At 53.4% G+C, this 22,276-nt stretch overlaps 1 protein-coding gene and 1 long non-coding RNA gene across 2 annotated transcripts in view; one reads left to right on the plus strand and one right to left on the minus strand.

Annotated features, from left to right (window-relative positions):
• Nucleotides 1–1,035: 1,035 nt before the first annotated feature.
• On the minus strand, nucleotides 1,036–3,151 carry LOC119518784. The gene is made up of 3 exons (XR_005213845.1): nucleotides 3,069–3,151; nucleotides 1,697–1,847; nucleotides 1,036–1,401 (listed from the first exon to the last, which is right to left on the minus strand). It is a non-coding gene; the product is annotated as an uncharacterized LOC119518784 (long non-coding RNA).
• NKD1 (NKD inhibitor of WNT signaling pathway 1) overlaps nucleotides 2,172–22,276 on the plus strand; it is a 90,273-nt gene continuing 70,168 nt past the window's right edge. Inside the window, exons 1-3 of the mRNA XM_037816142.1 lie at nucleotides 2,172–2,348; nucleotides 2,474–2,506; nucleotides 3,272–3,411. Of these exons, the coding sequence (XP_037672070.1) occupies nucleotides 2,324–2,348; nucleotides 2,474–2,506; nucleotides 3,272–3,411 (198 nt within the window). The 5' untranslated portion in view covers nucleotides 2,172–2,323. The remainder of the gene's footprint in view (nucleotides 2,349–2,473; nucleotides 2,507–3,271; nucleotides 3,412–22,276) is intronic.

The raw sequence follows: 22,276 nt of genomic DNA on the forward strand, positions 1-22,276 counted from the left end.
CTGGCCTCTACCCACTAGATGCCTTCAGACATGGCCAAATGGCCCTGGTAGGGGTAAGCTGGGAGGGGCAAAATCACCCTCACAGAGAACCATCACTGTAGCTGGCATTGCCTTCTAACTCGCAGCGCTGTCTACCAGTTCCTCATGTTGATTCTTTCTTGTCTGTCTTCCCCCAGTAAAGGGTGAATGCTATGAGAGGGGGAATCTTTGTTTTGTTCACTGACGTATTTTGAGTGCCTAAAACCGTGCATGTTATTTAGCTGGTGCCTAGTAAATATTTGTTTACAGATGGGGAGGGCTCCTGCTCTAATGGCGAAAGGTCAGGCTGGGCTATGTTGGGACAGCCTGGTGTAGTAGAAACAAGCACGGGCATGGAATCAGCCGACTTGGGTTTGTCCCTAAGAGGTCACTGGCTAGCTGTGTGACTTGGGTGAGCGACTTCACCTCTCTGTGCCTAGTATCCCTCCTTTGTAGAACAAGTCCAACAAGCCTGATCAGACCTTGGCTGTGAGGGCTCTACAGGACCCGTACAAGGTTCTTTGGTGACTGGCACTTAGTAGGTGCTGGACAGAGAGTTGCAATTTAGACCTGAGAAAATAATATTGTTTGTGGTCTCAGCCCTCCTCAAAGGAAACCACCCTGCTAACAGTGTGGATGTACCTGCTCTTAAGATCAGCCTTGCTTTCCACCAAAAAGGGTGTGTAAAGAAGCAAATTTAGAGGATGGCAGTGAGGCTCTGTTGTGTGAAGACACTGAAGTCTCTGGAGGCCAATGCAGTTCCCAATGTCTTTTAGAGACCGTCGATGCTCCAGAGCACAGCTGTGCACTGTGGCCAGCTTGGGTTGAGACTCGCAACCTCTGGGTGTGAAATACACACCGGATTTCAAAGACTTGGTATGGAACAAAGAGTGTTAAATATCTCATTATATGTTGACATGATACGCTTTGGATATATTGGATTAAATAAAAATTGTTACTTAAATCAATTTCACCTGTTTCTTTTTACTTTTTAAAATGCAGCTACTAGAAAATTTAAATTTACAAATGTGGCTGCCACTATAATGCTATCAGACAGTGCGCTCTAGGGAGTAGATAAAAGGGGCAGAATTGAGCCTCCATTTTATAGATCGTAAAACTGAGGCCCACAGAGCTCTGACTCGAAGCGACAGAGCTGGTCCCCTTACTCCGTGCTCAGGGTCTCCTTTCCCCAGGTATGGGACTGCCTGGTACCAGGCCGGAGCTTACCGACAGGCCTGCGGGTCCCCAGCAGCGCAGGCATTCTCTCCGAGAACCACAAAGATAGGGTGGAACCTCTTGATGTCGCCCTCCCCTCCGCGGAGACCTCCCCAGACACAACAAATGAGCCCATGGGTTTGGCGAACTGCAGCGCGGAGCGGAAACCTAGGAAGATCAAAGACCCAGCGGTTACCCCTTCCGGGCCGCCCAGCTGGCAGCGCGCCCCGGCCCCAGGCGGGCACCCACGGCTCCGGGACGAGCGGATCCGAGTGCTTGGCTGACAGCTAGGGGATCTGGGACACTTGAACCCGCTAGCAGTGGGCTTTGCCCGCAAATGGCCCGAGGCGTGGTGGGGAGACGGGTGTGGTGGTGGTGGTGGTTGGGTTGGTCTAAGCGGCTTCTCCCGACTCCCAAAGAAAAAACTAGAGGGCAGGGGGTGCTGGGGGGGGCGTACGCGTACACTTGCTGCGGAAGCCAGGTCGTGGGAAGACTGGGAAGGGGCTACGCAGCGGGCGTGCAGCAGACGCTCGGCGCCGGTGCCACTCGCGTCTCCTCTCCTGGCCTCAGTTTCTCCACCTGTAAACCGGAGCCGCTGAGTCCTGCAGGGCCCTCTTGGAGGAAACAGAGCGGAGGGAAGGCTCAGTACTGCCGGCGAGGGGAAGAACCGTCGTTCTGGAGAGCCCAGGACCCCAAGGGGTGCCTGTCCCAACCCGCATCCCGGCCAAAGCCTAGCCCCGCCGCCCTCCCCGAAGAGGCGGACTGCAGGGGGCGCGGAGTAGGGCCCCGCCCCCGGCCCCCTGGCCCCGCCCCGGCCCGCCCCCTCGGCTACCCGCCTTGCCTTTGATGCGCCGCGCCCCGCCAATGGGCGCGCGGGGAGGCGCGGGCGGCGGCGGCGGGCGGGCTCGGTGTGCCCCGGCGTCAGTCGGGCCGCGGCGACGGCGGCAGGAACGCGTCCCGGCGCCGCCTCGGGCTCCGCTCGGCTCGGGGGCCGCTCCCGGAGGAGGAGAGCGAGGCGAAACCGGGCGAGCCGCAGGGCCCCGGGCGGGGCGCATGGCTTAGGGCCGCCCCCGCCCGCCGCGCCCCCAGCATGGGGAAACTTCACTCCAAGCCGGGTCAGTGCCCCCGCCCCGCGCGCCAGCCCCCGGCCCCCGCCGCCCTCGCCGCCGCGATCGCTAACTCTCTCCCTCTCCTTTCTTTCCGGCTCCCGCCGCCGCCGCCGCGCGCCTTGTGCCTGCAGCCGCCGTGTGCAAGCGCAGGGAGAGCCCGGAAGGTAGGGGCGCGCGGGGCACGGACCTGGGGGATGGACCGGGGAAGGACCGCGGACGGCCGCGTGAGGGCCCAGCCCCCCGGGTCTTATTACCAGACCTCCCCCGCCCCCCAAACTCCAGCCACCGGTCCCAGAAACCCGCTCCTGGAGCAGCCTTTGGGCCCCCTACCCTGTCCCTCCTACCCTCTCCCCGCGGTCCTGCATTCCCTTTTCTGACCCCAACTCCTCCCCGCTCTCGCGGTCTCCGCCTTCCGCGCTCCCTGTCTTCCCTCTTCTGACACCCCAAACCCCTCCCCGCAAGATACCGGCTCCCGTCGCTGATCCCCAATTCCCTTTTCCGAGAGCCTGGCTCCTGCGCCCACTGCACTCCCTCTCCTGACTCTCAGTCCCCATCTTCCCCCTCACCCCGCAGTCTCGTCCCCCTTGGTCCCTGCGCCCCCCCCCCCCCCCCGCTCTGACCCTCAACCCTCTTCGCAGTCCTGGACTCCGGGGGCTCTGCTCCTCTTCGCGCCCCCTTCTGGGTTCCTGCTCCTGCGGTTCCGCTGAACCCCCTTTTCCTAATTACCTGCGTGCATCCCTCTTTCTGATTCTCTCCAGGCTCTCGAACCCCCTTCGGGCTCCCGGTGCCTTTGCTCTCCGCCCTCTGCCGCGCCCACTCCCCCCCCCCCCGGGTAACTTTCGCCCCCGGGGCCAGACTCCTTCCCTCCCCTGTTGGGTAACTTTCTCCGGTGGGTCAGACTCAGGGGCTGCCTGTCGTCCCCGCCCCAGGTGACAGCTTTGCCGTGAGCGCCGCCTGGGCTCGGAAGGGCATCGAGGAGTGGATTGGCAGGCAGCGCTGCCCCGGCGGCGGCGGTGGCCCTGGACCCCGACAGCTGCGGGCTGCAGCCACCGTTGACAGAGGCACCCGGGTACGATCCCCACTCCAATGGCTCACCCCCTTTGAGCTTCAGCTCCATACCCACCCACCCCAACTTTTAAGCACCCTCCCTGGCACCGCTTCTGGGACCAAAAATCCCTTCCCAGCTGCCCCTATTCCACCAACATGACCCTGTCACCCCAGGCTTTGAAGAATCTTAAAAGTGGTGGCAGGCAGGTGCCAGTGTCTTGCCTAGCTGTGGGCAGAGAACTGTCTGGAAGGAGAGGTCCTAGGTGAGGAAAGGGTGCAGGTCCCCCTGATGAGGCAAGAGCATCTGTGCTGGGGGGATTGGGGGATGGTGTGAGTGAGCTCCTGCTCTGACTTCTGCCTTGGGAGGCATCAAGGGGTGTCTGGGTGGAGAGCAGGGCTGCACTGCCTTCTGGACCTTGGGGCTGCCTCCCAGCAGATCTTAGATTCACGAGAGCCATCTGCTCAGGAGCCCCAGTGGACAGGCTGCAGACTGGGTGGGGAGCACTGGGGACCTGTTAGACAGTCCCCTTAGCTTAGCTCACAAGGACAGAGGAACTCATCCTGCTGCAGCTGGGGCGTCTCCCTGTGCCTTCGCCCAAGGGCCCCTGAGGATGGAGCTGTTGCTGGGGGACTAGTAAGTGTGACAGCAGGGGTGAGTGAGTGTGGCCCCAACTCCTGGCCTGGGACTCGTGTTCACAGATGTCCTGTGAGCTCCAGAACTCTGCACGGGGCTATCAGACTGTCTGCGTAGAACTCACACAGGATGAGGATCAAAAGATGAATCAACTTTTTGATGTGACATTTAATTTTTTTTTTTTTTAAACTTAGAGAGGAAGCAGACTGAGTCTCAGGTCTGGTTAGTTCTTTGGTCTTGTCCACTGGCTGGGGAGGGGCTGGGTGGAGCCTTCAGATGTGTGTGTCTGGGGCAGTGGGATCTGGACTGGGTGCAGCTCGGCTGCAGAGGCCAGTGTCGGGAGGTGGGCCTGTGGATAAAGTCACTTCTTGTGCGTGGATGAAATAAGCTCCGGGTCTGGGAGAATCTCCCATTGCTTCCTCCACTACCTCAGCTTATCTGGGCGCTTCCTCTTCTCCATTTCTCGTCATCTGTTGTCTGGGTTGGAATTGGAGCTGAGGTCCCCTAGGAAAGGTCAAACCTTGGTGGGTGGGGGGCACTGCAGCTGGAGTCCTTTAAAAACAGAACTACAAACCTCCCTTCCTCCCTCACCCGTTTCTAGTTTTTGAGCTACCGATTTATTTAAAGCCCAATGAAAAGGATCCGATTTTAGCCATATGAACAAATGCATTTGCAGCTCAAGACAGAGGCCAACGGAGTGGATTTCCATTAATCAAGTTTGGGGTTTTTTCAGCCTGTTTATTTTTATAAAGTGTTCCTGCAGAATGACATTTTATTTTATTTGCAGTCCTTTTTTTTTTTTTCCCCTTTTCTAAACTGCCAGGCAGCTTGCTCCACGCTAGAGGGGAAACTTGAAATACAGCGAGGGCTTACTTCAATTGACTTTTATCTTCAAAGCCATAACAAATGTTACCCGCATGTTTTTGGTGGGTCTCCTTGGCATCCAGTCTGGGAGGATGGGAGGGAGGAGGAAGGAAGGAGAGGAAAACAAAAGTCCGTCGTTTTTAATTAAATAGTAGTGTTCCCAGCAAGAGGAATGTGAGCCAGTAAAAGTTGCCATTGGGGGAAAATGAGGGAGGGAGGGTGGGCAGGGGGCCCCAGCTTAAGTCTGTGGCTTTGGTGAAGTCACGGAATTTTGTTGCCTGGTTTCCCCCAGCTGAGGACAGCATGGGCTGGCGCTGGCCCCCTCCCTCCCACCCTCACCTCCTCTCCCAATGCCGAGGGGTCATTAATGTTTGTTCAAAGCACTTTTGAAGATGTGAGGCACAGAGCCATTGACGTGACATGTGCTGGGTGGCTGGAGGGTGGGCTCAGCCATCAGAGATGTTAAGGGGAAGGAGCGTCTGCCTCTTTGAGGGCAGTGCTTGGTGATAGGGACCCGGGCACCTGGGTTCTCACCAGCTCTGGCCCCAGCGGGCCCCGTTACTGGTCCTGCAGGGATGGTGAGTCCGGCACGCCCTTCCGCCCTGACAGATGGTCAGGGTGAGCAGGGGGCAGTGCTCCTGGGGGCCGGCAAGGTGCTTTCAGGGGGCACCTGGAGAAATGTTTTTCAACTTAATAGTTTTGTATTTCTCTTGTCAGAAAAAAATAACTAGGACATCCAACCCAGGATTCATGGATCCTATTGCTAAGTTGAAAGAGATAGTCAATATAAAGTCAATTCAGAGAAAAATGTTAGGTAAGCAGTCATGCAAGTGGTCACAATTGTGACAGTGGGAACAGAGTGCCCCAAGTTTGGGAAACACCGAGATCCCGACTAGGACAGCAGTGCTCAACCTCAGTCGGGTTTAATTTCCATGATTCCCACCTGCACGGAAAGAGTGGCTGGCAGGTTCTTCCCTTATATCATCAGGATGTAGGAGGGCGTGGGCTCCAGCCTGCTGGCTGAGGTCTCTGACTTGCCCCAGGCCCATCTTGGGGCTCCAAGCCTTTCACCAAAGTGACTGGTGACCCAGCAGTAGCAGTTCCATCTAGCATTATTATTATTGCAATAACTACTATTTATTAAGTGTCTGTGTGTGTCAAGCACTTTGCATACATTATTTTAATCCTCTCCGTAGCTCTCTAAAGTTGCCAGCCAGCTGGTGTGGACTAGGTTCTCCCCCCTCTGGAGAATTTTCCAGGAGAAGGGAAGCCATGTGTGGCGAAGCCTCACACCGCAGACTTGCAGCCCAGAAAGGCAGTGGCATGTGCACCAGTTGCCCAGTGACCGGGGGAGCTGGTTGTGGGGCAGACAGAAGCCAGAGGGGCCCCTGCCTGCCCCCTTCCACCCTGGCAGCGTCTGAGTAGCTTGGTGAGTGTACAGGGTGGGTGCAAATTGCAGGCAAGGTGTTGGGATGTGAGAGGATGGCCATGCTGGCAGTCAACGAGGCCTGCTCTCCTGAATACAAACCTAAGTGAGGTCAGGCCCTGCCGCAATAGCTGTGTCAGCCGAACAGCCATTTTACTGAGGGGCTGGTAGGGGCTGTGGGGCCAAGATCCGAAATCTGTGGCTCTTTGGCTCCCCTCTCCACCAAACACTGTAGGCTCACTTGGAGGCACACAGGCTAAGGCCTGGGCTTTTGCTCTGTCCTTGGATCCGTGATGAGCTCTGAGGAAACACGAGCTCAGAGGAGAAAAAGAATGAGAAATGTAAAGTGTGCAAATAGTTTGAAAGGACAATAACTAAATTTATATGCCAGAAAACAATGAATGTGGCAAGCAGAATTAGAAATTAAAATAAACCTAATGATCTCAAAGAGATAAACGTAGGAGGATATTGGAAACATGAATCAGCAATAGGCAGTTACCAAAGAAAACCCATTGGACATATTGGGTATGGAAAATCGGATGGGTGAAATTAAATAAAGCTGGATAGACGGACTGGACAGCATGGTGGACACAGAGGGGTTGGGCAGGAACACATTTGGAGAAGCAGAACCTGCTCACCTGTGTACATGCACACACATGTGGTATGTCCATGCATGTACATATATGAACATATACAACCCTATGTAAAGATTGCCCCTGCCCGCCCCCCCCCCCCCCAACGCCCAGGTTGTCCCTTTTGCTTTCTTATGGCAGAGATACATAAAGAAATAGGCTGAAAGCCGCGGCACAGGCAGGCCTGCCTCTGGATCAAAGGCGGTTTGGTAATTTGATTAGGGGGCACCTCACACATTTTGATATTTGGGAAGAGTGGGAGGATGCAGGCCCAGTTGTTGCCCGCGTGGACGTCTCCGGCTGGGTGATGAGACTGGAAGCCGGCCCAGCTGCTGCCCGAGTGCAGGATTCCACGGGAATTACCCTTGAATGATACCAGTTGGCACGATTAAAAGGCCCCATGTCTTCACCATATGGAAAGTGTTAGGCCTCCTTACGTGGTTTCAAAGCTATGTGCCGGGAGGTGGACTTGACATTTGAGGTAAAGCATAAATTAAATATTTGGTGTTTCAGAATTAAAAGATGATTTGCTTTGAGGTTGGGGGAGGACTTGGGTGGAGGCACTGAGGCCTCCGCTCGCTGGCGGCTCTGCGTTCTCCGTGGAGCATCTTTCTCTTCTGCTCATGGGCACCCAAGGCTGTCCTGTAGCTCTCCTGGCCCCTGGGGAGTGGGAGGGAGAGGTGGGAGGAGCCTGAGGGGGCAGAGAGCCAGCTTGGGCTCTTGGTTTTGAATAGGTCTGCGTTCCCCAGGGTGGGTGGGTGGTGGGCAAGGCTGTCGTATCCTGAGGGCTTAGCACATCTTTGGGATGTGGTCTCTGGTACAGGCTTCTAGGAGGTCTTGTCTTCCCTTTCAAACTTTTCTTCCTTGAGAAGGAAGCTGGTTGCCCCTTCGAGCCAGGCCCATGTGCACATTCTAGAATTCAGTGACAGCCGGTCTCTCCTGTCATGTTTAGTCAACCCAGGAAGAAGCTGGACCAGGAGATGGCCCCCGTGTGTCCCCGGAGGCCATCGGAGTCTGGGAGTTTCCATCCCGCTGCCCAGTGAGGATGTTAGGAACGGGGAGAGATGGTGGACGGACGGAGCGTTCCTCTTTTAAAACAAGCTCTTTGTACCAGTAAGCCCTGGTGCCACTGTGAGGGACCCACCTGTCTCCTTGAGGGTTTAAAACCTCGGAGCCAGACTGTGGAGCAACGTAAGAGTCCCTGTCTGAGCGAAACTCCCTCACCGTGTCTCCCAGGAGCACATTAGGACTCACTAGTGCTGAAAGAACGAAAAAATGAATAGATAGGTTGAATGGCCACCAGCCTTGGCTCCCCTCCCCGAGGCCCTCTTCTCCAGTCGGCTTCTCTCCTCGGATGCCCACTTGTAAGTTCCGGCTTTCCCAACATCCCAAGTGGAATTAGGCCTTTTCTTTCAGTCACTCCTATTCATTATTAATTCCCTCACTGTGCCAGGCTCCGGGGACACAGTAGCAAATAAAAGAGATGTGGACCCCGTCTTCCTGCAGCTTCCAGAGAACTAGCGAGTGAGCAGGCACCTTAATTAAGAGACAGTTGCATCTGTGAGAAGCTCCATGCAGGCAGCCGGCAAGACGCACTAGAAAATTTAAGCTGGAAGCCGTGTTTGAGGCAGGACCTGAGGGACAGTGAGGAAGAGGGTGGGAAGTGGGCATTGCGTTCGTGTAGGGAAGAGCCGACAGAGGCCCTAGGCTCACCACTGTCCCCGAGCATGGGTGGCGATTGAGGTTTGCCAGGAGATCGACAAGGGATTCTGGCCTCCAAGTGGCTTCGCAGCCTGTAGGCCAAGTTGAGGTGAGGCCTTGGAGTGTGGCCATCTTTCCATGTGCCCAGTGTTTCTGAAGGGTCGGCGGCTCTTGGCACATTTGAGCTACCTGTGCCTCTGGACAGGTGTGTGGGGTGGGTGGGCAGTCTGTGTGCCCCTTGGAATGTCATGGTCAGACACTCGGGGGCCTTGCCCCAGCAGTTTGTATGGCCTGGTGGCCCCTGCTGCTGAGGCGGGGATGGCGGGTCAGCTGCAGGACCAGGCACCCAGCCATGGTGGGGTGTGGGGGGCTGAGGGAGGCACCTCAGGGGCTGGGGGCATGAGGCAGTGATAGGCCAAGCCCAGAGAGGAGCCCTCCTGCCCCAGAACTGCTGTGAGCCTCTGCCGAAGGGGCATGGATCCTTGCCTTGGTTTACTAGATCTGCCTGACATAGGGGAGTAGAAGTGACCCTCAGGTTAAAGGTTAGTGCTGTGGTCCTTGGAGCAGATCAGCCAGCACTGGGCAGTCAGGAACCTCCGAATCCTCCCTGCTCAGGGCTCTTGTTGCAGCCTCACTCACTGGCTGCGGTGGATTTACAACATGCTTTGGTTTAGAAACTTCTGGAATTTTTAGGTTGCTCGTCGGATTCCAAAGCAGGCACTTCCTGCTGCCTCCCCGACTTCCCACTCTCCTCCTCACTCACACGTGTTCTTTTTGTGGCTCTTGTCTCTCACAGACATTCTTTCTCTCCCCCTCTTCCCCTCCTCCCCGAGGAAGAAAAAAAACTCAGACTCTCACAAACAAAATATCTGCCATTCCGTCTGAGGGAGAACTGAGGCAGGAGCCCAGAATATCCTGGAAGGAGCTGCAGAGAGAGCTGAAGGCCTGGGCTGTTGGATGCGGAGGGAGTCTTTGATGTCACCCCGCTGCGTTTGTCCTGGGCAGCTGCCTGCTGCTTCACGGCTGGCTCCAGGCCCTCCACGTGGAGGACGGCCAGCTCCTTCAGGGGCCGGAGGAGAGGCCCAGCGCTCCCCGAAGGGCAGGCCCGGCGACGCCGCGCTCCTGCCAAGCTCAGGTGGGGTGGGGAGCCTTTTCCAAACAAGCACTTCCAGAGACATAAGTAATTCTTTGATAACTTCCCGGGAAAGCCGAGGGGGCTGTTTATCCATGTGGGCACCAGTCTCAGGGCTCCGTGAGGAAAGCCTTCGGTCGCCGTCTCTGAAGTCACCCACGGCCTCAGAAAGGCGGCTCTGCCCGCCGGGGTGCGTGCCTGGGTGTGTGTTTGCTTGGAGAGCTCCCAGGAATCGGCCCGGCCTGCGCTTTCCTAGTGGTGAGCCACGTGTGGGGCGTGTGGCTGCCGCCTTCCAGGATGGACTTCACGGTGGTGGGGCATCGTCAGGGGCCCTCCCTCCTCCACGCCTCGGACCTTCCAGCTGAGAGGCAGGATAGAATCATTCATTATAACTGAGCAACTTTCTATGGGATGCGTTCTTTTCTGGTCCTTTACGTGTCTGCGCTGCAGATATTGAGCGCTCAAGTTAGGACAGACGTACATTTGCTCTGCAAGCAGCCCATAGAACTTGTTCTCATGGAACTTGCAATTTAGCAGGAAAAGGTCAATCTCTCTGAAAACAAATGGTACGGTTTAAATGGTGATATGTGCCTCGAAGGAGAAGTGCTGGGTGCTTTGAGAACATATAATGGAAATCAGACCTCGGCTGGGTGGTTATTCATTCCACGAATATTTCAGTGCCTTTTCTATGCAAAGCACTGTACTTCGGGTGTTCTGGAAACTCTGAGAAATAGGACAGAGTCCCTGCCTCACAGAACTTAGAGTTTAGTGGGAGGAAAATGTGTTACCTCTTATCTGTGTTTTCTTTTCTTATTGCATTGGTTAGAATCTCCCATACTCTGTTTAATAACCATTAAGTATGGCTCTGTTTACCTGGTTAAGGCAGCTTTCTTCAACACCTAGCTTGCTAAGAGTTTTAAAATCAGGAATAGTTATTGGATTTTTTTCAAATGCTATTGGGGTGCCAATTGAGCCCATCATTCTCTGCTAATATAATTTATGACTTGCTTGTATAATTTACATGGCTAGATTTCTTGTACTCAACCTTCTTCGTACTTCTGAACTAAATCCTTCTTTGTCATGATAGATTACTCTTTTGAATGTTGCTGTATTTGATATGCTAATATTTTGTCTTTGCATCGGTATTGATAAGTTAGACTGGTGCCTGGTTTGGGAAGATTGCCACTGAGCAATGAAGATAATGCCAAGGAAATGTTAGAGGATGTCTGGGGGCTCTGAGAGCAGGGGTTCCAGGTGGGCGAGGGGCAGAGGTGGTCTTGGAGGAAGTGTGGTTTAGGTTGAGGCCCAAAGGGTGAGGGAGGGGGCTGGCGAGCGAGACAAGCGGGTAGATGGTGCCCGGGGGCTGCGTGAGTGTTTTGAGGAGGTGGACTGGCAGCGTGTGTGAGAGCCCTGTGTGGAGAAGGGGGTGGCTGCAGATGCTGACTGAGGTTCAGCCGGCTGGAGGAGAGGCAGGGCCAGGGCCAGGGCCTGGGGCCTTCTCAGTCCTTCACAGAGCTTGGTCTTGGTCCAGAGGAGACAGCAGGACAGAGGGCAGCTCCTGTGTGTGGAATGAGGAGGGTGGGGCTCTCATTTGTAAGATTACTATGAAAGAAAAAGGACTCAGGTGAGTGTTACCTGTGGGCTCATGGAGATTCTGGAATGTCTGCTTTGGGCCGGGCACAGGACTTGGATTCTCTGGGGGCTGTCCAGGGGACCCTTGAGGAGGCCACAGACAGGCAAGGGAGAAGTAAAATAGGAGGCAAGGCAGTACAGGGGGTGACTGGGAGCCGGGGCTCTGGGCCAGACTTCCTGGCTTCGCATCTGGTGCCACCATTTTCTAATGGTGGGACCTGGGGCCCCGAGCAGAGCCTCTGTGACAGCCCCGGCTCTGGCAGGAAACAGGTACGCTCCAAAGCCTTTAAAGGAAGAGACAGCTCCCCAAGCTGTGGGCAGGCTAAGGGCACCTCACAGGGCACTGAGGCATCAGTGGGGGAAGCGGTGACGGCCCCTAGGTCAGAGAGGGCCTGGGTGGGAAAGGCTACGGGATCCCTCTAAGAGCTGCAGCCGGGAGGAGGGGAGGCCGGTGCAGCCAGCTTCACGGAGAGCTTGACCCCAGGCAGACACAGCTGAGATGCAGTGGGGTGGTGGGAATTACCCCAACCTCTCCTCCCATTGACTAAATCCAGAAGCCAGAGGGCAAGGGAACCCCCGGGAATTGGTCCATCATTGCCGGCTTCCTGGGGCACAGCGCAGCACGGAAAAGGGTGGCGAATGGTCAGGGCAGGTGGTGGCAATAGAATAATCAACTCTGTGCCTCAGTTTCCTTTTCTGCAAAACAGGGATAATAATCGTACCTGCTTTGCAAGGCGGTTTTGAGGACTCAAATTGTAAAATGATTATAACTGTGTGGCACATAGTAAGTGCTCGATACGAGTTAGCTATTGAAGTTGTGAGGCCTTAAGAGAGGCGCAGGTCTATGGAGATTTGGGGGGAACTTTTTGAAGAAGGGGGCTCGTGAGCAGGGCTTTGAAGGGTGGTAAGACTGAGACCAGGGGCTAGAAACTCAAGGACTTCCAGGGGCCAAAGGGCTCAGACAAAATGAACGCAGCGGGCTGGGGGGAGACACATGGGAGGGGAGGGGACTGTGGCTCCCTGGGGAGTGGGGCTCTTGTTCCCTTCCAAGGGGGCAGCGCCACTCACCCCCAGCTGACCATCACCACGTGGGAATGTGGCCCAGGTGTTGCCACATTCTCTTCTGGTCATTAAAAGAATGCGGCAATCTGGATTTTTACGTGAAAACTTTCCAGTGTAAAAAAATTATTGTCAACCAATTAAAATTTTTAGGAAACATTCTTTGGTCTTTGGGTGGACCAAAGAAAACATCTGAGCGGGCTGGATTGGGCCCATAGTCCCTTGACTTGTGATTTCTGGGTTATACAAAGAAGAATTTTTTTTTTTTTTTTGGTGGTGGTGAATCAGTATGTTAGTGATAGTAGGATGTACAAAAGAGTATTATCTGGACAGGGCATTGGGCCTAATGTTTCACATACGTTCTCTTTGTTGCATCCCTGCAACAGCCTTCCCTATTAAATCCAGGGGATTGGGGGTGGTGGGGCCAGTGTGGTAAAGATGAGGTTTGGGCCACTTTCTACTGAGCACCAGCATCTGCTCAGCATGGGAGGCAGAGGTGTGGTGTGGTTGGAGTTTGTCCTCAGAATCAGGCTTCTTGGGTCTCCGTCCCAGCTCCACATCTCCCCAGCTGAGTGGCTTGGGCCAAGTGATGGCTCATCTCTGAGCCTCAGTTTCCACACCTGTGAAATGGGTACAGTAATAGTTCCTGCCCCCTGGAGTTGTTCCAAGGATGAAATGAGTTTACCGTGGCTGTCAGGGAGACTGAAGCTTCCTGGTGTAGTTTGCTAGATTTCCCCAAAAATGCTACCCATGTGGTAAGTGTGAGGAAGGGAAAGCAGGGGATGTCATGAGGGGGAAAGAAGAGGAAGTTCTTCTTTGAATGGGGGGGTGGATAGAATTTAAGTTGTTGAGACCCAAAGGATAAAATAAATAGGAGGTAGCCAGGTCTGGTAAAAGCATCCCAGGCAATGCATCTGGGAAGTGCAAACGGCAGGAGGTAGAGCTGGTGCCTAGAGAAAGTCTCCAGCCACTTCTGAGTATCTGACTTAGGACCAGACTTTGTTTCTGAGATGTTGATCTGCAGCCCAGCAGAAAGCGGGGGTGCCTGTGGGTGGGTGCTGTAGGTTACACCCCATGCTGAGTGCTTGCCTACCCACTGCAGATCTTCTTCCGTGAAGCTTTTTGGGTGTCTGTTGACTTCAGCTTCTCTGCTTCCTGGTGGGTGGGGGGCAGGGGGAGAACCTGTTGGTCACAGAAGCAGTGGCGTCCTGGAGTAATGGCCGGCCTGCTGTGTACTGCCCAAGCCCCCTGGACCTGCCTTGAGCATAGAGCTGGGGCTCTGGGAAGGCTGGGGCAGAGTATAAAGGGCCCCCCGTTAGTGGGACAGACCTGTCCACCGTCAGGCCACAGATGAGGGCTGGGAGGGCCACGGCCTCCAAAGTGGGCTCAGGTCAAGGGTGTTTTCTACCTTCTGAAGGTCTTATGGGCTGGTGGGCACCTCGCAGGGAGACCTGGGTTTGTGGCAGCTCTACGGAGAGGGCCGGGGGTGGGCACACCCACTGCAAGCCTGACTTCCAAAGGGAGCCTTAATAGGGGCACTTTTTCACCTTACCTCAGGCATTTTACCCTTCTTTTCCCCAGATGATGTGGCTCAACCTCCAAAGCAAAAAGATGCTCTAAGAAAACTACCAACCAGGAACAGTGGGCACTCAGTGCTTTCCCTTCTCTCTCCCCTGCCCTGGAAAGCCCACAGGCTGTCCCGGGTTGCGCCTCCTTTCTCGGTGGCTGTGGTTGTAGTCTCAGTGTGTCTGTCAAGTGGCTGCGTGGGCTGAGCCCCATGCTGAAGGGTGGGTCCAGCAGCTGGAGGAGGTCATGCTAACGAGCTGCTGCTTTTGTATCTCTGCTCTGTGCTGGGCCTGGGACAAGTGCTGTCCAGGTATGAGTCTACTCAGTTCTCACATTATGAGGTGAGCTCTATTGTCATCCCCATTTGACTGATGGGGAAACTGAGGCTGTAAAGTCACTTGACTTGGAAATGGTGGCAGGATTCAAATTGAGGTCAAGTTTGACTTTAGAGCCAAAAACGGTGTTACAACATTAAAGAACAAACAACATGAAAGAACATGAAGGGACATTAAAGAACAAAAATGAAATAGGAAAGAAAAAAACAAAAAATAAGAGAATGTCATATTTAATAAGGGTAATTATTTTTTGGTATAACTTTTTAAATTACAAGTATATACACACATACACACATCTATAGCCAAGCCCATGTGCAGAGGCTGTTATAAAAGATAATCCTTCCTGTGGGTTATGAGCAAAATGATGGAAAAACTGGCATTTGGCTGATGTTGTTGGAGCTGAGCCTTAGCGCCTGGTCCTAGCTCTCCTGCTAGCTGTGTGACCCTGGGAAAGTTCCCTAATCTCTCTGTGTCTCAGTTTTCTTTCTTGGCTTCAGAGCATTGGTTTGTTGACTTTTTGGCCAGGGCAGATGCTCCCAGGACTGCCATGGGTGCTTTTTTGCTCACCGACTCCCTTTGCTTAGGGGATGAAGAGAGAATGTCCTCTTGCCTGAGAAGCCAACATCTGCCAATGGACAGCAGCAGCTGCATCCCGGGAGAACATGGCTGAGTCTTTGGGGACTGGCACTGTGTTTGAACCCTGATCCCTGGCTATTAGGTAGCTGTTGAGAACCCTCCTTGCCTTTTCTTCTTCCTCTCAGAAATGCAGTGCTAAACAGGAGGGTATGTTGGTTATCTCTTGCTGTGTAACAAATTACTCCAAAATCTAGTGACAACCATTTTATTATTTCCTTGAGATTCTGCAATTTGGGGAGGGCTTGGCAGGGTCCAGCTTGTTTGTGCTGCATGTGGAATTAGTTGGGGTGGCTCAAACAGCTGGGATCTGACTGCAACAGCTCCACTTGGATCACATGTCTGGGGCCTCAGTTCTTGCCCCCATGGCCTCTCCACATAGTTAGCTTGGGCTTCTTTTTAGCCTGGGAGTCTCAGAGCCATCAGATTTCGTACCTGGTGGCTGGTCCCTGAGAGTACCAAAGTGGAAACTGCTGGGCCTTCTTAAGTGCCACATTCTCTTGGTTAAAACAAATCACAGGGCCAGCCCAGATTTAGGGGAAGGGACAATATAAGGGCTTCAGTACTGGGAGGTGGGATTCACTGAGGGCCATTAACGCCACCTCCTGGAGAGGAGGTGGTCTCCTGGAGAGAATGCTGCTTGAGAAGTTCAGTGGAAAAGAATGGAAAGGTGTCCATTGGATTTAGGATCCTGGTGGAGTGCTGATGGAGGGGTGAGCCTGGAGTGGGTCTTGAAGGTTGCAGGAAACACTGGCTTATGAGCAGAAGCACAGACTGACAAGAACGTGCATGGCTGCTTTATTTGAATGCAAAATTTTTGACAACTCAGATATCGATCCCTAAGGGGCAGGTTGATAAACAATGACATAGGCAATTTGTGGGTCGCCTTGCAATCCGTAAACCCAGGGTGAGTGAGGACTGTGGGTGTTCACAGAGAGGAGGCCTGAAATACTGTTGGATGACCAAAGCAAGGGCAAAACATAATGCAGTGTGATTTTGTTTTGTTTGTTTGTTTTTTGCAGTATATGAAAGTCTGTTTGAGGCTGTGTCTCAATATGTTTGCTGGTGCCTAGCGAAGGGTACACTGTCAAAGGCTGTTTCCCCGAGGAGTGGAGTAGCAGGAGGTGGTGAGGAGGGAGGATGTTTCAGTTTTTACTTTTATTCATTTCTATATTGTTTGACTTTTTTTTTTTTTTTTAGTGAGCATGTACTACTTTGATATTTTTCAGAAAGTCAATCCATTTGAAAGGAGAGTGAGAGATGCGGAAATAGAGTCAGCACATGTAGGCAACTCTTTGGAGACCTTTCTGGAGGGGGTGGGGAGAAGACCGAGGCTGGAGGGAGGGGGTGTGGGCTTGGGAAGGGCTTAGGTTGTGGCTCGAGCCAAACCTCCAGGGTGCTTGTTAAAATGTGGGTCCCCAGGTCCCACCTTGGCCTTCAGAATCCGAATCTGTCCTGGGTGACAAATGCCAGCTGGATATTGTAGGAAAGGCAGATGGGAAGGGCTGTGATGGGAATGGTGCGCCCCATTTATAGAATCCTGGGGACCAGAGAAGTGGCCCTTGGAGAAGCCAGCACAGGTCCCATCTCAGGAGAAGATCTCCGTGAATCTTTGTCTGCCGTTTCCCATTTCCTCACAGCTGTGGCTACTTAAACCTACAAGTGGATTTAGAACTTCCCAGATAATAATTGACCTCTGACCTCTGGTTAAAGGATTTCAGGCCCCTCGTTTTAGAACCGGAAGGAAGAAGGAGATGTTAAAGGACCTCTAGTCCAGTGCTGACCAATAGAACTTTCCGTGATGATGAGAATGTTCTGTCTGTACTGTCCAATATAGTACCGTTGGCCCCCATGCCTACTGAGCATGCTGTGACAAGTGCAACTGAGAAACTGATTTTAAAGTTTATTTTAATTAACGTAAATGTAAGTGACAGTGGCCTCTGGAGGCTGGTGGCTACCGCATTGGACAGCGCAGCTCTGGACCAGCAGGCACCGCATCAGGTCAAACCCCATCCTCAGGGGCGGTAGAAGGAATTCTTTGCAGCAGGTGGTGGTGGGAAGAAAGCTCTTCTCCCAGGAAGCTGGTCCAGCACTCCCTGGAGCCTCTCCAGAGCCCACTTCTTAGAAGCACAGCTTTGCTCAAGCTTGGAGGGCGGAGGGCAGCCCCACTGGCCACTGCCAAGGTCAGTGATGAGAAGGAGCATGGAGTTCCTTCTAGTTGGTGTGTTGGAGAACCTTCTCCTGGCGTCACAGATTGGGGCATTCTTAGCCTTCTCAACCCCAGAGGCCCTCCTGGGCAACTGCTTCTGGGGTCCTCGGGTGAGGACTTATTCCCTTGGCTCCAGTCTGGGACTCTGGAAGGCAGGATGCAGCAGCATGAAATGGGCTGTTTTTTTCTCCCGTAGTAACTGCATGCAAATTTTATGGTTTACAAAGCTTTCCTCACAATGATTGGTCTGGCATTTAATAGTCACAGATTCCTGGCCAAGGTCAGTATTATGACTGTGGGGAAACCGAGGCCAGACTGCAGATGCCACGGGCAGGTCCCGTGTGGCTCAGTGCTGCACCCCAGGGCTGTGTGCACTGCTTGGCACATGGAAGGTGCTCAGGGAACATTTGGGGAGAATGAAGCTCAGGAGGGCCCTCGCAGCTTGGCCAGAATTCAGGAATCCAGGTTCTGTGCCTCCAAATCCACGTCTCTTTTCCCAGCCATGCTGCTCTGTGCCTTTTAAGACAGCCTCTGCTGGCTTCTCTCCTGCCCTTCTGAAAGGGTCCCCACTTCTTTTCCTTTTGGTACATTAGGTCATGCACGTGTTAAAAAATAAAATAAAATTTAAAAAAAAGAACATTTAAAAAAACTTTACTGAAGGGTTTGCAGTGAAAAGGAAACCCTCCTCCACCACCTGCCTCCTGCTCCCCTCTTCAGAGGCGACTCCTCATGTGGGTTCCGTGAGGTCCTCTTAGCCCTGCTCTGAGTTTTTACCAGCTTCTGCCTACACAGACAGGAGCAGCCTTCTTGGCCAACGAGTCCGGGAAGCATTGGGATTTGTAAGATAGTTGAAAAATTTGTGTTAGGTGGGAAATAATAAAAAAGTGGTATAGACCTTAAACATTTTCTTTTAATTGAAGATGCATATTATATATCTTGTTTTGCACCTTGCTTTTTTTTTTGTTCTTTTAACTTAGCTGTGTATCTTGGAAATCATTCCATATTTTCTCATGGAATCTTATTTTTTTTAATGGCTGTTGGTTCTTCCATGATGAGGAAGGACTGATACCCTGTTGTTGGGCATTTGGTTGTGTTGGGACTTTCAGCTGCAGTTGGCTTGAAATACATGGATTTATGTGCATTTCTGTAGCCGTGCTTCTACACCTTCTGCCATGCACATACTGTGATTTCCAGTTGGTATCACTTCCTATGCATGGACACACGCACACGCGCACACACACACGCACACACTGTTGTGATCTCCAGCTGTCTCTAGTACTTTTCTGGTGAAGCCAGAATCCGCCCTTCACCTCCATCCCACCCCCACCCCCCTGGGTCCAGTGACTTCAGAACCCAGGAGGGAAACAGCTTCAGGGGGAGTTGGTGGTGAAATAAGTGTGGCCTTTCTCTGTGTGAATTAATCAGGACTCTGGGTTCAAGCCCATCTCAGCTGTTTTATACAAAGGCAAATTGTTGGCTCATGTAGCTGGGAAGTGCCAATGGGTGAATTGACTTCAGGTGTGGCTGGATCCTAGCGCTCAGACTGTGTCCCAGGACAGTGAGCTGTGTCTTCAGCACCGACTTTGGTTCCTTTTGGTTTGGCTTCATTCTCAGGCAGGCTCTCCCCTCGTAGTGGCAGTTTGACTCTTGGAAGTCTGGGCTTCCATCTTCATTCAGAAGATGCAACTTCGGGTGGAAGAGAGAGTTTCAGCAAAACTGCAGGCTGGGCTCCCACCGTTTTGACTTGGGTCACATGGCCATTCCTGAAACAATCTCTGTCCCTCCAACAGTTGTGAGTCATGTACCCTTTGTGGGATTGGAGCTGGGATCAATCCCCACCCTAACATCAGGGGTTGGGAGAGAGGACCAGGTGGTTCCCTGAAGACAGACCATCTTGAAAGGAGGAGGAGAAGCTGCAGAATGCAAACTGGGTGGGTGGAACCAACAGCTATGACCGCCCGGGCCGGCAGCTGGTGAGGGTGGCAGGGAGAAGGCTGACCATCCTGGAGAAACTCCTGCTCTTGGATCTTGGAAAACCTTGCCACCTCCTCCATGCAGCCCACATGGGTCACTTGTCCTTCCTTTAATTGTGATTATAGACCAGTGATTCTTAACCCTTATGGGGTAACAAGATCCCTTTGGGACTCTGCTGAATCAGATGGGGTCTCTCCTTAGATAACTGCTCTTACACCTTTAACTCCCAATTCTGGGCATCCATTGTCCCCAGGTTAAGAACTCTGCCTTAGTTTGTTTGACTATTTTTTTTTAAATCTCATTATTTAACTTTTTTTTCCCCAGTGGGTCATCTCCAAATTCCAGAGGGCACAGAGCTCCAGACCTAGGCTTACTGAACCATGTGCACATTGAGCCTTAGCTTCCTCACCTGTGAAATGGGGGAAAGAGCACCACCTGTGGGAGTCCCTTCACAGATGAAATGAACTAACAATGCACATAAGCACTTTGAGCTCAGCATGCTGTTAACACTGGGTAAACACTATGTCTGAAAGGAAGGCCTCCGGAGCTGCCGATATGTTCTGATAGATTCTGGTAAACCCTCCTCCGTCTCTCCAGGGCCTAGAACAACACCTGGAAGGGGCTCAGTTGCTGTTCGATGGGTGAAGAGGGTCAGAGAGAGTACGTCTGCTCAAGAGTTCCCTTGGGATGGGGAGTCTCCATTTACAGGTGGGAAAGCTGAGGCCTGGGGTGGTTTCTGTGGCTTACCCAGGCATCGTGGGGTTCGTTTGGGTCAGCCGTGAGTCCCTCTACACTCTTATCGCAGGACACCCTCACTTACTTTATATGCAGCACCTCCTTCCAGGACAGGCCACGGGGGACAGCTTGCCCACGCTTGCTGGCTGCTTCCGGGAGTCCTTCTGGGCCCCGAGTCGCCGTTGGTGGCTCTGCTGCCTGCCTGGCTGGACGCAGGTCGGGGTGATGGGCATTGTTCTGGTAGAAATGCAAAGTGGCGCTCTGCTTTGAGTCTGGTAAGACACAAAGTCCCTGTGGTTAACAGTGAATTAATCATGGCACTAAGGAGGGACTGTCTCAGGGAGACATGACTTCATGAGCTTGTCATAGAGTCTGCCCCTGCCATATTTCACCCTCCAAGATTTTTGACTTTCAGAAAAGGAACTGCAGATAGAGTTACCAAGCTCTACAGAAATATTTTCACTGGGCAGAAGATTGCTTTATGGCGAGAGCCAGTTACTTCAGGAGACGAGCAAAGAGCCCTTTATTCTCACGTTCTGTGGGAGGAAAATATGCTACAAAGCTCGCTTCTAGAATGGGCCGTCTCTAGCTGGAGACGGGGCCTGTGTTTCTGGAATTGAGTGGGTGACATGAGATGGTGCGGGGAGGAATGGGGTCCCCCGAGCGTGTGCCCACCATCCAGAGAGATGGGGAAACCTTCTCGCAAGCCCCCCTCAGGCATTTGGGCTTGCTGTGCAGGCAGAGGGAAGCCCAGGGAAGGGGGGGTGGTCAGAGCTGGGCTTCAAACCTGGGAACGCCTGGCAGAGAGAGGAAGAAACTGGGGGTGCTGCGCCGGAGTGCAAGGCCCCCAGCTGGAGGCCTGCAGCCAGCTCGGTTTCAGAGCTGGTCCTGCCATTTCCTGGGGCCTCGTCTCTCTGAGCCCCAGTTTTCCGTTTGCAGAGTGGTGAGAATGGAACGAGGCCGTCTGTGTGGCGTGCTTGCTGGTTCACTCCATCCGCACTCTCGGTGGTGATGGTTGGAGGCAGGGAGATGAGGGGACTGGCCTGTCTCCATCCTCACTCCTGGACCATGTCGTCCGGCAGCTTCCTTTGCTTGTGCCTCCGGGCTGCAGCGGATGTTCTTCCTGAGCCCCAGATGAAGACTCTGGTCTGATAACACAGTTGGACATTTGAAATCTGGGCCGCCCTAGCAAGTTGGAGATTTATGGGCCTCATTCTTTGAGCTCCAGTCGGTCCCTCGGTTCATGGAAGGGACTGTTCCCTCCTGGGGATCAGGGGAAAAAATATTGGCTCGATTGTACTCGGGGAGATGGCTTTGACCTTTGCAGATTAAGACTTTGTTCTTTCTTCCCCTTTCTCTCTCGACGTGGACGGATGCCTGCCAAGGGTTTTGTTTGTGTCTGGAGCGGCCGTGTGCCTGATAAGGATATGGCACCAGTGCTCCTTTCCTGCTCCTGCCCATAATCCCTTTTAAGTTGGGTGGTTGGAGAGGGCTGATTTATTTCGCTCTCTTCCCCACCTCCTTTTCGTTATTTAGAATGTGAGGGAGAGTTTATCTTGTTCTTTGGGAGATCTATCGTTTTGCCTCTGGAATGGCATCCAAGTTTACAGAGTGGAGCCTGGTGCCCAGAGCCTTCTGGTAAATATTTTGGGAAGTTAGATTCCTCTGGCATTAAGGCCCCTGGGCTGGGCGATGGACGCTTTTCCCAGACTCCGCTTAGACACGGCCCTGCACGTGGGCTTCGCACGAAGGCACTTTGCACACGGAATTCCTGCCTCTTTTCCTGGAACCCACCCATTGCCTCCTCACTCCCTGTGGAGACACACAGCCTTGCTTTACCCTAGGAGCCCTGCTTCTTTCTTCCTTCTCGTGCTACCTCCGGAGTCCCTGACCCCTGCCCTGGACGCCTTCCCCAGGCTGCCCACCGTGTTGCTCCCACCTCGTTTGTAAAGCCTGTGCTGGCCCAGGCCCCCGGGTCAGGCAGATGGGCCCTGGGTGTCTCAAGCCTCAGTTTCTTCATCAGTAAAATGGGGATGGTAGAAAGAGAACCACCCCTCTGAGGGCGAGTGTGAGGATTAAAGGAGGTCGTGGGTGGGGAGCCTCAGGGCCACATAGTAGGTCCTGGTGTGCAGAAGGCTCGATAAATATTTTGTTTCCCCACCCTCTTCTTAGATTATAAGCCCTCGAGGCCAGAGCCCAGCTCTCACTCATCTCTGTATCCCCTCGAGAGCTCCCTGGCACAGCATCTTGTCACAGTAGGTCGCAGAACGCATCATGAAGGGGAGCCCTTAGGTGTGGGGAGAACTCTCCGGAAGCTTTCTTGGATGGAGAAAGTGTAGAAGGGGTGTAGAAGGC

Source organism: Choloepus didactylus, chromosome 22, assembly GCF_015220235.1.
Source record: "Choloepus didactylus isolate mChoDid1 chromosome 22, mChoDid1.pri, whole genome shotgun sequence".
Taxonomy (NCBI): domain Eukaryota; kingdom Metazoa; phylum Chordata; class Mammalia; order Pilosa; family Megalonychidae; genus Choloepus; species Choloepus didactylus.